The sequence below is a fragment of the Malus sylvestris genome, chromosome 3 (assembly GCF_916048215.2).
Source record: "Malus sylvestris chromosome 3, drMalSylv7.2, whole genome shotgun sequence".
In the NCBI taxonomy this organism is placed as follows: domain Eukaryota; kingdom Viridiplantae; phylum Streptophyta; class Magnoliopsida; order Rosales; family Rosaceae; genus Malus; species Malus sylvestris.
The window spans coordinates 22,818,992-22,836,614 of NC_062262.1; the positions used below are offsets into that span (position 1 = coordinate 22,818,992).

Sequence of the window (17,623 nt, forward strand, 5' to 3'; positions counted from 1 at the left end):
TATCACTCAGTGTACCGATCACATTGAAAAATTTATCCTTATTTGGGTGGTTGGTTGACTAATCAGCCGTTGGGTGGGGGTGGTTTCGTTGGGAGAAAGATGCAAAACTTTTTAACCTTGAACGCAACCATTGAGCCAAAGTGCTTTGACTCGCCACGCGTTAACCGTGGGTCCCACCCCCGAAGCCGCACGAGAGAGAGAGAGGGTGAGAGAGAGAGTAGTGGGTGGGCCGTCGGTCTGATAATTTCTTCTGGGTTATGTGGTGTATGGGTTTGTGGGTGAGAGGATGAGGGATGTGTTGGCCTTGTAATTACCACTTCAATCTCCAACATTCCCATTTGCCTGAAAATATTAATAAAATAAAATAAAATTGGAAAGTCTGAATCTTTGTGTGTAAATACCAAACATGGATTAACAATTCAGATTTCTCATATCTCCAACACTGGAGGGCTCTTCCTCTTGGAGAAGAAGAAGAAGGAGAAGAAAAGAAGGGATCTTGTTCAACTCACCCATGGCTCCCAGCAAGAATTCTACTGTAATCACCTCTACGTCTCTCAATTATGCTGTAATTGATTAATTAGTCAATAATTTTTATTTTTTTTTTGGCATTTGAAGCTCCTTGTTGGATTTTTAATTTTAGTGCTGTTTTGGGTGCATGTTGCATTTCTAGCAGACTTTTTTATTTATAAATTTAATTTTTTCAATGTATGAGAGGAAATATATACACACACACCTACATATAATTCTGAATTTTGTGATTGCACTCAATGGCTACTGTTGGACTGATTCTGCTGTGTATTGGTATTTTGGCTTAATAAGTAGTTTCTTTTTCTTAATTTTTCTCCTTTGCAAAAATTGAATCAAACAATGTATCCGAATCTCAGTGCAATCCAGGGGTGCTTATATACTATATAGGTTAGCTGAAATCTGAAGAAACTTGATTTGAGTGTATTTTGTAATCAATGAGCAGATGAGGACATAAAATGAATGGATATGGAAATTCGATTGACCCTACCCCAAACGGCGCTAACAGTTCCTTTCTGTAGGAAGTCCCAAGTATAGCGATAACATGATTCCTCAGCATTGATTTATGACTTTATGCCGAAATTGGGGCATATTCGCTGTGAAATGAATTTGTTGGAATTAAATTTTTTTCATTTTATAATATTTATCAACTGATGCGCTCTTGTTCTTGTTCATCTATGTTTTATTGAACTCTACTTAACTCTGCATCATACAATCAACAACCGTGCTAGCTCTATCATGTTAACAAGATATCTCGGCTCAGATGAAGTTGTGCTTCTTATCTGATATGCTTCCTGTGGACAGGGCGAACCAAGTGTTTCATGCTCACAACCAGAGAACGGTTTTCTCAATTCGATTTCTCTTTTAAGTTCAGAGAAAGCAGTCCAGGAACTTCTCCAGCAATCTTCTGTTCAAAGCACAGATGACCACCTCATGGAGTTCGCAGACGCTATGAGAAGTATGGTCATTTTCTTTTCTCGAATGGTATACAGTAGTCAATGAAACGATTATCATTAATATAAATTGATTATATTGCATTCAACTTTCTCTAGCTGTTGCAAAGGCCCTGAGACGGGCTGCTGAAGGAAAGGCTTCGGCACAAGCTGAGGCAGCTGAATGGAAGCGTAAATACGAACTGGAGAGGGCTCACAATCTACATTTGGAACATAAAGGTTTTTTTAATAATTGCTCAACATATTTTAATTGTCATGCAGCTTTTGTTCTTTCACATAGATATACATATATTTGATCATGCAATTTCTGCTCACGTAAAACACAGTTTTCTAATATTTGCTGATATTATTTTAGCACAATTAGAAGCCTTAAAACAGATACTTGGGTTCATCTGAAAAAGTGCTTAGTTTCCTTCAGTTTCTGTCAAAGCCATTTCTTCATTAATTTGGATTTTAGCTTCTTGTAGGCCTTTTCATTGCTTTTGAACTTCTGTACTCGTATCAACCTCTGCATCTAGTGTAGCTTTTGTTTCATTAACTGAGATCAGAATCTGAAGTCCATAAAGAAATGACTTTTGGAATTGCTTTGTCGTTTGTAACTGCCAAACAGTCCGAAAGCTTTTTTTTCTTCAATTTTTTGATATCTCTTCATGTTGATACAAGATAACAAAACGGGTGATGCGCTGTGGAGAAACAAGATTACACTTAGTGGGTGAAAGTTTGAGAGAGAGGTCACAGAATAAATCTGCATGTTAATGGCAAGAGCGATGCAGATTTTATGTATCTTGGTCCGAGAATGAATTGATGCTTTTCACACTGTCAAAAATCATTGTAGTTCATATTGAAAAACTATCTGCTAGGTATACTCCACCCTAACCATTAATAGCACAACTTTGCATTGTCCTACATTTAGGAGCAAAGTTTCAAAATTATTTGGCATTCCGGTTATCACTCTAACTTTATGTTGTTTAGATGAGATTTAATTTTTTTATTTTGAATAAAAATGAGATGAATTTAAAACCTCTCGATTCTAAAGCATACAGGTTTGCGTTCTTGTGTCATTTTCTAGGATATGTTGTTAACTAGTGAGTAGTGACACATTGACTTGATATGGCCTTACTCTCATATATTGAAGAAAGTCTTTATCAAACACCAAAATTTTGCTTTGGTTCTTTATTTCATGTTTCTAAAGAATTGTCCTAGGACACAAATTAGACTGTTCAAAGAAAAGTACCAAAGATTCAATGCTAGTATTTCAAGCCCTTGGGGCTAGTTAAAATGGGATAGGATTGGGATAGATCAAGGTTTTATCCACTCCAATTTAACGAAAACAAAGCACCAGAATCTAAAACCAACTCTTCTAAGAAAGACGCCTTTGTGAAAAAGGTTACTGAAATATTTCTTAACAAAATATCATCAACGCAATGTGATGAGATAAAAGTATAGCACTTGTGTCTCTCTTATCCATTAGAATCAACAACCTGAACTTTCCTTCGAAAGTTCAAGGCCAAAGTTTCTTGTTGAAACAAACGACAAAAGGAGAAACGCTCCAAAACTAAAGTGTCTTTTTCACCCCTATGGCCCCTATCTTGTGGTGGCATGGAAGAAGACATCTTTAAATGTTAAAGGGGGTTTCATGATCTCAAAATATTGCAAATGAGTGTTGTAACCAATTTGTTGAGTGAACTGGTCTGGATAATTCGATGTTTGATGGTTTTCATTTTTCCCAAACCAAGTTGCTTCTATGTCCCTCACTTCATATACCATCAAGCCTGAATCCTTAAGCTATAAGGGCACCTTAGATGTACACATGTGTACATACGTGCAAACTATATATATATAGTTGATGTTATATATTTGGAAACAAAACAGCATTTTGATTACTTGTAATTTAGTTCAATTAAATTCCTGCATATACATTCTACTTTTATAATTTCTCTAAACACAATTTATATGAATGGAATGTTGAAATAACGAGTTGTGTATGTGAGGGTGAATGATGCACCAGAAATGGTATTCGAAAGGAAAATGGTTAGCACCTGTTCAGATAGTAGAAACACTTGCATCTAAAGGCAAGCAAATGAGATTATAAACCCTGTTTTGCCAGAAAAATACGCTAAAATATTTCTAAAGTGCCAAGGGTGCTCCACCACTGCATACACCTAATCCAATGGGGTCATATTAATTCATTTCTTCTCCCATCGTTTTTCTCTGCCTTTTGTAAATAGGAAGCTTTTGTGAAGCTTTATGAAAAGATCTTGCCTTAGAGGGTCTTTTATATCATCATATATTTTCATTTTGTCAATTTTCACAAACCTCTTGTCTTTTCTTCTCTATCCTTCTGGACTGGTTCTCCGTTTATTGTTTTTGCATATCCATTTACTAATTTATCCTAGAAATACTTTCTACTTCTCTCTGAATGCTTCTTGTGGTTTGACAATCTTATAGCCCATAGTTTTGAGTTGACTTCTTCGTGATACCTCTGCAAACGGTTAAAACTTAGATCAATTGCTTGGTGTTGCTGGTCTTTCTAATCATACTTGGACTCATTATCATCAGATTGTGGGTATTCCACTATCATCAGGCTACAACTTTTATGAAAAGCTACAAAGTTCGTGGATTCCGAGTTCTCTATGTAATGCAATGGGAATGATAGGATTTATGCTTCCATGTGTTTTCTTCTTGGAAATTTTCAAGCAACGGGGCAGGGAAGTTTCTGAAGGTACTTGCTTTGTCTTATACAAAATAAAGTCATTCTGGTGCTCCCACAAAAGAAACTGCACATTTCTAAGAAAAGGGAATTTCCCTTTCTAGCTTTTTTGGGGTCAATATAAAAAATTAAAATAAATAGAGATATATAAATACCTCTTTCCTTGAGAGACCAGGATAGGAGAACGTTGTTTAAGCTTTGAGGTCATTTTGTCTTGTACACCAATACAAATTGCTAACTGCGAACTGAGGGGTAGTTGTTATTTTGAGTTGATGATGCTACAAGGATCAGGACCGGCTATGCACCAAAGTATAAGCAACTGTCCCAGAGTAATTTCTATTAAGCCTTTAGGGGTTGAAAAGACGATAATAAAGTTTTACTTGCATAAGCTTTTCCAACAGTATATTAATGTGATTCATTTTTCCTTGTTACAGCATAATGTGTAAGAATGTTATAACACATTATTTTTTTTAACAGCCTTCAAAACTACTACGTTTTTTCTTATGTTAAAAGTTTTCCCTTCCATAATAGGAGAGTCAAAATTGTAAGAGGCTTGGAGTTAGTGATGTTGGCTTATATATTGTGAATTCATTTGGGGTTTCGTTATGCTTAGACTCATGAGTTTTTTGGTTAAAATTATGTAGTTCTTGGTAATTGATTTATTGCATTTTCTCCAAGATTACTAAGGTTTAGATGCCTAAGGTGGTGTTTGATGTGGAGGTTTTCCCTGATTACTGCGCTCGTTTCTCAATTGCACCACTGTTGCGGTTATCATTCTACTTTTGTCCTTTTGTGCGTGGTACTTTGTGTTGTGAGCTCATTTGCATAATGCGATGTATACTTTGGTTCACCTTAAACTAGCATAGGTGATGTTGTCCTGAGTTTCTTTGTTTCACCTTATTCATACCTTAATAGAAGGGATTTTCTGGCTTATGTTACAGAGCAATCAAGTAAAGAGACTAACAGCATTGGAGAGAGGACAGAGAACTTGGCCAGCCAATCAAATGAGCAATCTGAACAGTGTTGTGGGATGAATGGGATATGCTCCCATGAAGTTCTTCGGGATGATGAAAGCTGTTCCGATTCCAAGGTGTTCCCCAATAAATTTACCAGAAAGGTACCCTTTTTATTTGTGTCCTTACCCTCCTGTCCAGCTAAGCTCTGGCGTGCACTGTACACTGATTCATTGTAACTATTTAATTTCTAGTTAAAGTATCACTGCATTTGGATTTGGATGGAGTGAAAAGCTTTAGGTTGGAAAAAGATATTTCTGATCATCATTCTGCTTTCAACGTGAAGTATTTAAACCATATGGAACCACAGTAACAGGAAAGTACAAGAAAAGGAAAGTAATAATCCTAGTTTTTACAGGAAATTAAAGTTAAACAAAAGCTTTCCCAAACTATTTAGTCAAGTATACCGCTCGACTGTCTACCATACCAACAGATAGTAACCCCATGACTTTATTTTTTATTTTTTATCATTTATTACCATTTGATTATGAACACAACTTAGCGTATAGATAATGAGCCTTAACAATTCTTCCAACTTAGCGTATGGTTAAAAGTTAAGATTTACACATGTTCTTTAGCCTAATATCAAATTATTTTTTTTAGTAAGATGTTCTTGGTTATCATAAATTTTTTTGTACAGATATTGTATTTACCCACTGCATGCAATTTTCTTTGGCTTTCATAATGCAGTGTTCATGTTAAACATGTTGAAACATTATGACTGCAACAAATTTCACTGGTTATATCATGACATCCATATTTCTTGAGACAGGCATCATTTAAACTTTCATGGTGGTGCAACGGCGATGATAGTGACCAGCACAAGCATGACATCGTCTCTTTTGAAAGGGGAAACATTACAACTGCAGAGCGTAGCAGTAAACAGGTATAACCTATTCTGTCTGTGTATGTTGCTTATTTTTTCCCACTGTTTTTGTGTCTTTTGAATTCAGTTTACTGGTGGCTCCCATCTATTGTCTATTTAAGATCTCGATTTCATTTCAGATTGCGTTGAAGTGGGAATCTCAGCCACAGACTGTGATTATATTGACGAAACCAAATTCAATTTCTGTTCGAATTCTCTGTGCAGAGATGGTCAGGTGTGGATCTTAAGATTTCCTTAAAGTGTCATCTCTGATACCAGATTTTATTTCCTGCATTAGCTGCTTTTCATATTATTGTCGGCTTAAGCTCTGTGACCTCAAGATATTATAGGGTTCAAGAAATGACGACTTGTCGTTAAATCTTAAGTATGACAATGCTGCAATATTTTCATTATTACAACTACAAAAAAATAAAAATAAAAATAAAAATGAACAGATATGCTTGACATTATGGTAAGGTTGGTTGGGTAAAAGAATATCTTATATAAGAAGGATTGTCCCCGAAGAAACGTAGAGCAATAACAATTCATTACCAATGGCAAGAGATTTCTGCACTCCTTTTTGTTACCCTACCAATTGGATTGAATAAATCAAAGGAGAATCAAGGGCACAATTAAGAGGAGAGCAGGAGGTAAAAGGGGAGTGCTGATATCACTCGCCTTGCCAATGGTCTCTCATATGCTTATTTAAAATACAATCCGTTCATGCACTGAAAAAAAAAAAAAAAAGCCCTGACACAATTTCAAAGAAAAAAAAAAGTCATCCACATTCCTGTGAAGTCCCTCATGCCAAAGTTCAATTAAGGACGTTATAGATGATGCTTTATCTTTTGCATTCTTGCATGCATATGTAACTTTATACTTGAATGTCTGCACATGTTTTTCCTTTCCTCAGTCTTGAATTTAAATTTCCAGATGGTTGAGAGAGCAGAAAAAGTTAAATATTTACGTGGAACCACGAGTAAGAGCTGAACTTCTTACGGAGTCATCTATCTTCAACTTTGTCCATACATGGAAGGATGGTGAGAACTACAGAAGATTGTTTCTTTTCGATTATATATTGGAAGAGACTTCTCTCAAATTGAGACTTGTTTTCATGATGCTCTTTACAAAAGATTTTTTTACAGAATTTTTCGCTACTTGCATATTCTTGTATATGTACTTCTGTTGTTGTTTCTTTTTTCTAAATAAGAATTAAGTCTTAAAATTCTATTGATAGTAGAGGCGAGTAGAGAACAAGGAAAGTACCTGTAGACTATTCTAGGCTAGAAGAAGAACGTTAAACAAAACAATTCAAATCATTAGGAAGATACGACAAGATCATGGATGAAAGGCATTAGCATTACACCACATATCTTCCGAAAATCTAATCCTTTCATTATCACCCAACCAAACTGGCGTTTCATCAAGTATTTGGGAAATAGCCTTCTAGGGATGCTTGGAAGTCATTCTACCAGCATCTATAGGATCCCGATTGTTATTGTGCAATTAATATATGCTCCATAATTACATAACCCACAAAGATCTGTTGTTAATCCACATCGTGTTGATTTTTTCATGTTGGACAGAGTTATGTGTATGCAACCGCACATGTGTCTGTTTGTTTTTCAGTTGAGTAATGATCTTACGAAATGTCCAGCCACAAATAAAGTGGAGTGCTATATGCATGCATACGTTCTTTCCCTTAATTCCCAGTTATGGTTGAAGTGATAACAAATTTGGCTTACATGTAATACTTTTGCATAACAATGATCTCAGGTGGTTGTTTGTAACTTGTAAATTAATAAATTTTTATTTATATAATAAGTTGCTTGCTAATTGTGCTCGGGATTTGCTGTTTACTGTTTAGAGTTTCATTTTTTGCTTGACAGAGAGCGAAATAATGCTGCTGCACACAAAAGTAGACCTTGTCATAACTCTTGGCGGGGATGGAACTGTCCTCTGGGTATGTGCATATATTTCTAAGCTTTAACTTGATTACTTCAGAATGTTACAGTGCATTAAACTATTTGGGTTGAGGGAATTTAAAGTGATCCTATACTGCTACTAGGACATGTGTTGTACCACCTTTTGGTTCGTTCTAGTGCTTGTGTGTTCATGTCAATAGCAAATATCTGAGTTCTGATTCATCTCTGTTGTCCCTTATTTCTAAGTGGTAACAATATACATGATGCAATCGTGCAACAGAGGGGTTGGAATTAAACACGATCATATTACTTTTTTTGTTTATACAGTTCAGAAGAATTTATTGTCACAAGTATACATGAATTGCTATGCCATGGTTGAATATGTTAGACGTAATTAGAATGTTGTGTAAGATAGATCAATTGATTAACAGAAAGAGATACATGTGATTAATTACCATTCGTTACGGGCATTTCACCTGTTGAGAGTATGAATCCCACATTGGGGAAGGAGGGACCTATGTGCTTATAAATAGTTGGGCTACTCTCCATATTGCCTATTGGTTTTAGGGTGGAACCCCAACTTCCTTCATGGTATCAGAGCAGGTTGTCCTATGTGTGAAGGCTGTGAAGCCCAACAGCCACACGTGCTTCACGTCACTCAATTTGTGTTGTCACATCGAGGAAAGAGGGACCTTACATGTGCTTTTAAGTAATTAGGTTGCTCCTTATACTGCCAATTGGTTTTGTGGTGGAACTATAACTTTCTTCATGGTATCAGAGCCTAGTTGTCCCATGTGTGAAACCTAACGGCCACACGTGCTCCACGTCACCTGATTTGTGTTGTCCATGTGTTAAGCTTGAAAATTCACCACACGTGAGGGTCGTGTTGAGAGTATGAATCCCACATCGGAGAAAGGAAGGACCTTGCATGTGCTTATAAGTAGTTGGGCTACTCTCCATATTGCCAATTGGTTTTATTGGTGGAATCGCAACTTCCTTCATTCACATCATTATTAACAACACTGCATGTAAATAACCCCAAGAAGGACCAGGGATAAGGGAAAGAAACTGATAAAAACAGACAGAAAATTGGAAACATCACCTATCTCGTCATGTGAGAGAGTATATCTTAAGCCTAACTCCTTGTCATTTTGTTTTAGCTGGATGATTTATTTTTGTTGGGCTCACCAATCCTTATTTAATATTTGTGAGACTAAGAAAAATGAAACCAGAAAGTTTTAATTCTTTTTAACATGAATTGCAACTCTAAATTTTTACAACCGTCCATTTCAAGTGTGACTAGAAGTACTAGATGTTACTTTTCTGTGTTGCTACTTTTGATGTAGTCATGTTCTTGGAGTATCTTGTCCTGTTGAAAAAGGATCATTTGCAGTGTCTTATGGAGGGTTCTGGCTTAATGTATATTTATATAAAACTTTCACTTATTCATTGGACTTTATTTGGTCATTGCTCATATTGTTGGACCACTGTAAAGTCATGGTGTTTTTCGTGCTGTTATTAGAGGAAGATAACATTTATTTCATTTCTTTGAGTATGCTACTTGTGCTGTAATCTCAAGAGTAAACTGATTCCTGGGTAATGAACTCTTGAAACTTTGAAACTAAATCGCAGTTCTGTAGTTGATGGTTTTTATTTAATTATATTTATTAATATTTTGTAGCACTTATATTGTTGGCGGTAACGACTATTTTCTTTGAATTTGCAGGCAGCATCTATGTTCAAAGGACCAGTTCCTCCTGTTGTGCCGTTTTCTTTAGGGTCACTGGGATTTATGACTCCTTTTCGTATCCTTTTGTCATCTCTTTTAGAAGAGTTCCTTTTTAAATAAAATTGAGTTTCTAAAGTTACTCTAAATGTTTACTTGTCCTTTATGGATCTTATTATGTTACTTTTTACTGTTCCTGTATCTCATTCAAAAGTGATCTTTAACATGCTTCAGACAGTGAGCGCTACCGAGACTATCTTGATTTAATTTTAAAAGGTCCCTTTAATATCACGTTGCGACACCGGTTGCAGTGCCACGTTATTAGAGAAGCAGCCAAAAATGAGTACGAAACTGAAGGACCAATGCTTGTACTAAATGAGGTTACAATTGACCGTGGGATATCATCATACCTCACAAATTTGGAATGTTATTGTGACAATTCTTTTGTCACAAGTGTCCAAGGAGATGGGCTAATATTATCAACGACGTCTGGCAGTACCGCGTATTCATTAGCAGCTGGAGGATCAATGGTCCACCCCCAGGTTTGTTTTCATACCGTGATCTATCAGTTCTTGTTTACAGCTATCAAAGATATTATATGGTAGTTATGAACTTTATAGCGCTGCCGTGAAGCCAAAGCAATATTTGTCAAATATTGGTTTTAATGTTATACTACTGCGTACATCAACCTCTTAGCACTCACTCTGCATATTGTGGGGAGAGTTTTCTTTAAAGATTAAGGATGAAAATATGCCTTGCTCAGGAGAAATATATTAAAAATATTATAGATAACGTTCAGTTTATAGAAAAACAATCCTGGTTATATAGGCTACATTGTAATTTAAATCCTATACGAGAATAATTACATACACACATCAACATCGCTTTCACTGTCCAAAATCATTTTTCCAACCATAGTAGTGATCTGTCCTATTTCTCCTTCATGAGTAATCCATCTTCTTCCCTCAAGTTGGACACAATTTTTTCATTTATCCTCTCAACATGCCTTGAGATTAGGGAGTTATCCATTCCAATCCAATCCTACTTACCAAACGAGCCCAGAGTGTTTACCAAAACTGTTCCTAGGATATTCAAAACTAATCTTGTTAACAAAAAATAAAATGCTACTCACCAATGGTTATCTGATTGATCTTATCATAAATAAGAAACAAGTAATAAACGACATTTAGAACTTTGATAGACAGATTTACAGTAAATCCTTTATGGCTATTATCTGTATCTGTTTGATGTCTTGCAACTATAACATTGTTCTTATGATTTGTTCTTCATAACTGCAGGTTCCTGGAATTCTTTTTACACCTATCTGTCCACATTCCTTATCGTTTCGGCCTCTGATATTACCTGAGCACGTGACTTTGCGAGTACAAGTACCTTTCAACAGCAGAAGCCATGCATGGGCGTCGTTTGATGGAAAGGACAGGAAACGGTTGGCTCCTGGTGATGCACTTGTGTGCAGCATGGCGCCTTGGCCTGTCCCTACTGCATGTCAAGTTGATTCCACCAGTGACTTCTTGAACAGCATCCATGACGGGCTTCACTGGAATCTGAGAAAGACTCAGTCTTTCGATGGCCCTCGGGAAGCATAGTGCGCAGTTTTTCTTTTGTATATTATGTTTTCTAGTTTGCAGATCCCGGTCGAATCTAAATCTAACTTGTGTTGTTAAAAAGGTAAGAAAGGGGAGGTGGGTGGGGGTAGAAGGTGAAGAGAAAATCTAAAAGTCGTGTAATTATTTATTTTACATGTCTCCGGTTTCCCCCTCAACAAGGAGCATATACATTTTCTTGTCCAATAAGTAAAAGGCTTGAAGCAGAAAGCTTGCTAAATGGATGCCAAAAGATTAATGTTACTTTTTCCTTAGGAACCTGTAAACTGGATCTTGATCATTGCCACGAATATATACAAAAAATTTAGAAATTGTTCAGTCTACGAAATTCACTCTCTCTTGCATAACATGCGTTGTTTTTTTTTTTTTTTTTTTTTTTTTTTTGAGATAAGGATAACATGCATTGTATTGCTTACATATATGCTTGTTTACAACGCTTCTGTGCACTTATGTTTATAAGTGTTATAAATAGGCAAAAGTTAGAGAAATAACCTTTGCTAAGAGCTAGATCGAAGCGGGTGTAATATATCATACTGTTTTGTTTATCAACTATAACAGAATGATTGCAGGTAAAAGAGAAATAGGAGAATGCAGAAAATATTCTAACTTATCTTTCTTCTCTTATTGCTTTTTGTTTTCGTGTGTTTTGAACACTCGTGGTGCTCTATTTATAGAGCAACTACCTTGAAAACTTACGAAAACTTCACTATTTAGCATATGAATCTTTACTGTATACATGTGGGCAAACATACTCACTGTTTACAACACTCCCCCTTGGATGCCCACATATCAACATCAGTTGCCTCGTTAAAACCTTGGTTGGAAAACCCAGTAGGAAAAAACCATAGCGAAGGAAAAAGAGTACAACTTTACCCAGATTGTCGATATGGTGTTAAGCATGCTTATGTTGCCTTGTTAAAACCTGGATAGGAAAAACCTAGTGGGAAAAATCCTAATCGAAGGAAAAAGAGTACAACATGCATGTATCATGGATGCTCCCCCTGAATTGTATCTCCCCTTGATTCCGCATTCTTCAAATTTGTAAGCTGACGTAATCCGATTCCATGCACTAACTTCTAAAATGTGCACTTTGGTAGAGATTTGGTGAAAAAGTCTTCCAAATTTTCATTGGAACGGATTTGTCTGACTTCAATAACTTTAGCCTTCTGAAGCTCATGTGTACTGAAAAACCTTGGAGATATGTGTTTAGTTTTATCATCCTTGATGAATCCTTCCTTCATCTGGGCAACACAGGCTGCATTATCTTCATGAATGACAGTTGGAGTGTTTGTTTTTGAAGGTAGACCACATGAATTCCGGATGTGATGGATCGTTGATCTTAACCAAGAACATTCACAACTTTCTTCATGTAAAGCAATTATTTCCGAGTGATTGGAAGATGTAGCAACTAATGTTTGCTTCGTTGAGCACCATGAAATTGATGTATCTCCATTAATGAACACATATCCAGTTTGTGAACGGCTTTATACGGATCGGAGAGAAAACCAGTATCTACGTATCTAACAATGATCTGGTCATTTGTGGACTTGTCTGAGTAGAAGAGACTCATGTCTGTTGTCCCACGAAGGTATCGTAAAACATCTTTGACTCCCTTCCAATGATGAATTGTTGGAGCAGAGCTATACCTGGCTAACAAGTTTACTGAAAAAGCTATATCCGGTCTAGTACATTGTGCTAAATACAATAAATCACCTATTGCACTCAAATATGGTACTTCTGGACCAAGGACCAATTCGTCATCTTCTTTTGGACGGAATGGATCTTTCTTAATGTTCAAAGAACGAACGACCATTGGGGTGCTAAGTGGATAAGCCTTGTCCATGCCAAATTGCTTAAGTATTTTTTCAATGTAAGCTTATTAATGGACCAAAATTCCATTAGCACAATGTTCAATCTACATGCCGAGACAATATTTTGTTTTCCCAAGGTCTTTCATTTCAAATTTGCTTTTTAGACACTCAGCAGTTTTATTGAGCTCTTCAGGAGTTCTAACTAGGTTCATATCATCAACATATACTGCCACTATAGCGAAACCAGTATTTGATTTCTTAATGAACACACAAGGGCATGACATTGTTGGCATATCCTTGTTTGATCAAATACTCACTGAGACGATTATACCACATTCGCCTAGATGGTTTCAGCCCATATAATGGTCGCCTTAATTTGATTGAGAACATACCTCATGGTTTGTTAGTCATTTCATGCAACTTAAGTCCTTCAAGGACTTTCATATATATGTCAGTATCTAATTCTCCATATAGATATGCAGTGATGACATCCATAAGTCGCATATCAAGTTTCTCTGAAACCACTAAACTTATTTAAGTAACAGAACGTAATTGCGTCAATTACAGGAGAGTATGTCTCTTCATAATCAATTACAGGTCTTTGTGAAAAACCTTGTGCAACGAGTCTTGCTTTATATCTTGCAATCTCGTTTTTCTCATTGAGTTTCCTTGTGAATACCCATTTGTAACCTACGGGGTTCACACCAGGCGGAGTTTGGACTACTGGTCCAAAACACTTCGCCTTTCCAAGGAATTTAATTATGCCTGGATTGCATTTTTCCACTTACGCCAATCATGTCTCTATTTGCATTCATCAACAAAGCAGGGCTCAATGTCATCGCTTAATATAATTTCAGTGGCTACTGCGAAAGCGAACATATCGTTGATGATTACTTCATTTCGATCCCACAATTCATTAGTACATGCATAATTTATGGAGATTTCTTTGCTTTCATGTACTTCTGTCTCTTCAGGGACATGTGTCTCATCAAGGACATTTTTTTTTTCAGAAAATTTAGAATCATGAATTGTGGATTTATTATTCGTTTTCTTTTCCTAAATAATTTCATTTGTATTCAGTTGTGCCCACATCTTTCTCTTTCGAGGGGCTGAATCTTTTGAACCTGGTGGTCTACCACGCTTCAAGCGTGCACCAGATGAATCATTCGCTACCACTTTATTTTGTCCAACAGGGACATCAATTCTTACAGGTGTTTTTGCAGCTGGTATATGTGACTTTGTCACTTTCGAAGCATCATTAAATGCATATGGCATTTGATTAGCAATACTTTGAAGATGAACAATCCTTTTCACTTCATCTTCACATTGAGTGCTTTGTGGATCAAAATGAGATAAAGTGGGAACAACCCATGTCAGCTTTTGCCGTTCTTCTAGAACGGTCTTTTCTCCCCCTAACGGCCGGAAAACAATCTCATCAAAGTGACAATCAGCAAAACGAGCTATAAACATATCACATGTTAAGGGATCCAAATATCTAATGATAGATGGTGAATCAAAACCCACATAAATTCCTAGTCTACACTGAGGTCCCATTTTAGTGCGTTGTGGCGGTTCAATAGGTACATAAACAGCACAACCAAAAACTCATAAATGTGAAATGTTTTACTGATGCCCAAACACGAGTTTTATTTATGAGTATTGGTGGTTGGCTATGGGTCTCAACCGAACCAATGATGCAGCCTGTAAGATGGCATGTCCCCATGCAGAGACTAACAATTTTGTTTTCATGAGCAAAGTGCAAGCTATTAATTGAAGCTGCTTGATAAATGCCTCTGCTAAGCCATTTTGAGTATGGACATGATGAACAGAGTGTTCAACATCAATGCCTAATGTCATGCAGTAATCATCAAATGTTTGAGACGTAAATTCACCAGCGTTATCAAGTCGGATTGACTTAATGGGATAATCTGGAAATTATGCTCGCAACTTAATTATCTGAGCAAGAAATCTTGCAAACGCTACATTTGGAGTAGACAATGGGAAAACATGTGACCATCGGGTAGATGCATCAACGAAAACCATAAAATATCGAAATGGTCCACAAGGTGGTTGAATAGGCCCACAGATATCCCATTGAATACTTTGCAAAAATGATGGGGATTCAGCATCAACCTTTAGTTGTGATGGTCTAATTACAACTTCCTTTGGGAACAAGCCTTGCAAGGGTTATTCTTTGAGACATCAATGTGTCTGCTTAATAATGGATGTCCATTAGAGTTGGTAATGATTCTACACATCATGGTAGATCCTGGATGACCCAGACGGTAATGCTAAAGCATATAAACTTTTGAATCAATGAACTTCTGGTTCATAACAGTATGTGCCTCAATTTTCTTTATGTATGTATAATACAATCCACTCGATAAACCATGCAACTTCTCCAATATACGCTTTTGGGTATCATTGGAGGTAAAGCATAGATATTCCACATTTTCTGCACTTTTCGTTTCAATGTGGTATCCATTTAGACGTATGTCTTTAAAACTCAACAAATTTCGAGTGGATAACGTAGTGTACAACGCACTTTGTATGAACAATATTGTTCCATTTAGTGACATGATATGGGCTTTTCCTCAGCCTTCAATTACATCTGATTGCCCTGATATTGTTGTTACCTTTACTTTTGCAAGTATCATGTTCGAGAAATACTTTCGATCTCGAAGTATTGTACGCGTAGTTGCGCTGTCTGCAAGACAAAAATCTCCACCATTGCTCTTGTTTTAAGAATAACCATAATTTTTATCCATGCTCTCTGAGTAGTGGAAATTACAGTTTATTTGTACCATACTTGACCAATCCCGAAAATACTGAGCACCGGTCAACGTTATACCGTCAAGGACCCAGAAAAGTTTCCCTCCAACCAGGAGACCAATCACAGCACAACACGTGTCGACATCAGAAGCCAATCATAGCACGACACGTGTCAACATCAGAAGCCAATCACAACACGACACGTGTCAATGTCAGAATGAAACTAGAAACTCTCTTATATAAATAGAGATCATTCTCTCACAATATTTCCTAATGTCATCTGTACTAAATTATTCACTTGTACTCACTAAAGGAAAGCTTGAACATATGTACTTGTGTAAACTCTTCACAATTAATGAGAACTCCTCTACTCTGTGGACGTAGCTAGTCTGGGTGAACCACATACATCTTGTGTTTGCTTCTCTGTCTCTATCCATTTACATACTTATCCACACTAGTGACCGGAGCAATCTAGCAAAGGTCACAAACTTAATACTTTCTGTTGTACCAAAGTCCTCACTGATTTTGTGCATCAACACAGTTAAAAGCAGTTTATTCATACTAGAATACTACTTTTATTGAATTGAATATGCAAGCATTAAATCACAAGTGCAAATAACAAGAGTACATCAAACATAAATGATTTAATCGAACCCAAACACTTCATTCCCTCTTTCAATAATGAAGTGTGAAACATCCAAGTAGGTTATGTTCAATTGTCCTAATAAATCGAACACTGGATCAAGTATATCCAACTGTATAGCCTGGTTGAGGAAATTGGTCCCGACACCCTTCTCCTTAAGAGAGGCTTAATACAGATCCACCAGATGTTTTGGGGTACGACAGGTACGTGCCCAGTGCCTATTGCCACCACACCTATGGCAAACTCCTTCAGGATTTCTAGGAGTGTTCATATAAGTTTCGCCTTTCTGGCAATTTGCATTTTTAAGGCTCAGGCCTGTATTATGCCTTGGAACCTGGTTGTGAACCTTGACACCATGGTTCTTGCCCTTTTGGCTTCGCTTGTGGCCACGTCCTCGTTTGTAATTATTACCATGAGGATGTGGTATTCCTTCAAAGGAAATAGCATTCACTTCTGGGAATGGTGCTGATCTAGTAGGTTGGGACTGATGATTCTTCATCAGAAGCTCATTGTTTTGCTTAGCTACAAGGAGCACAAATATCAGCTGGTTGTACTGAGTAAAGTCTCGCTCTCTATACTGCTGCTGCAGGAGCACGTTGAAGGCATGAAAAGTGCTACAAGTCTTTTCCAGCATGTCTTCCTCAATAATGGTTTCTCCACAGAGCTTCAACTGGAAGGTAATTCTTAACATAACATAATTGTACTCAGCCATGGTCTTAAAATCCTGGATCCTTAGGTGAGTCCACTCATAACGAACCCTCGGAAGAATCACCGTTTTCTGGTGATTGTATCTATTTTTCAATGCCTTCTAGAGGGTTAGTGGATCTTCGACTGTGAGGTACTCGCTTTTCAGTCCCTCGTCAAGATGGCGAAGGATAAAGATCATGGCTTTTTCCCGATCTTGAGAGGATGCACTGTTATCCTCCTTAATAGTTCTCCAAGATTCTCTGCCTCTAGATGAATCTTGGCATCCATTACCCAGGTAAGGTAATTCTTCCCAGTAATATCTAAGGCAACAAAATCAAGTTTTGCCAAGTTCGCCATTTTCTTTTCTG

General features: G+C 36.9%; 2 protein-coding genes across 3 annotated transcripts; one reads left to right on the plus strand and one right to left on the minus strand.

Moving 5' to 3' along the window:
• The first annotated feature begins 246 nt into the window (after positions 1-246).
• LOC126614726 (NAD(H) kinase 1-like) lies at positions 247-11,653 on the plus strand. 2 transcript variants are annotated; one of them, XM_050282373.1, is made up of 12 exons: positions 247-535; positions 1,330-1,483; positions 1,578-1,697; positions 4,063-4,200; positions 5,130-5,305; positions 5,974-6,087; positions 6,207-6,301; positions 7,000-7,106; positions 7,956-8,029; positions 9,718-9,796; positions 9,952-10,259; positions 11,016-11,653. In XM_050282373.1, exons 1-12 carry the CDS (start codon positions 512-514, stop codon positions 11,322-11,324), a joined length of 1,698 nt encoding a protein of 565 aa, XP_050138330.1. In that variant the 5' UTR covers positions 247-511; the 3' UTR covers positions 11,325-11,653. The 2 variants fall into 2 exon arrangements, with proteins under 2 accessions (XP_050138330.1, XP_050138331.1); XM_050282374.1 differs by lacking the exon at positions 4,063-4,200 and having other exon boundaries at positions 250-535.
• Positions 11,654-16,734: 5,081 nt separating this feature from the next.
• Positions 16,735-17,280, minus strand: LOC126617073 (uncharacterized). Its single transcript, XM_050285142.1, has one exon. The coding sequence runs from the start codon at positions 17,278-17,280 to the stop codon at positions 16,735-16,737; it is 546 nt and encodes a 181-aa protein (XP_050141099.1).
• Positions 17,281-17,623: the final 343 nt, after the last annotated feature.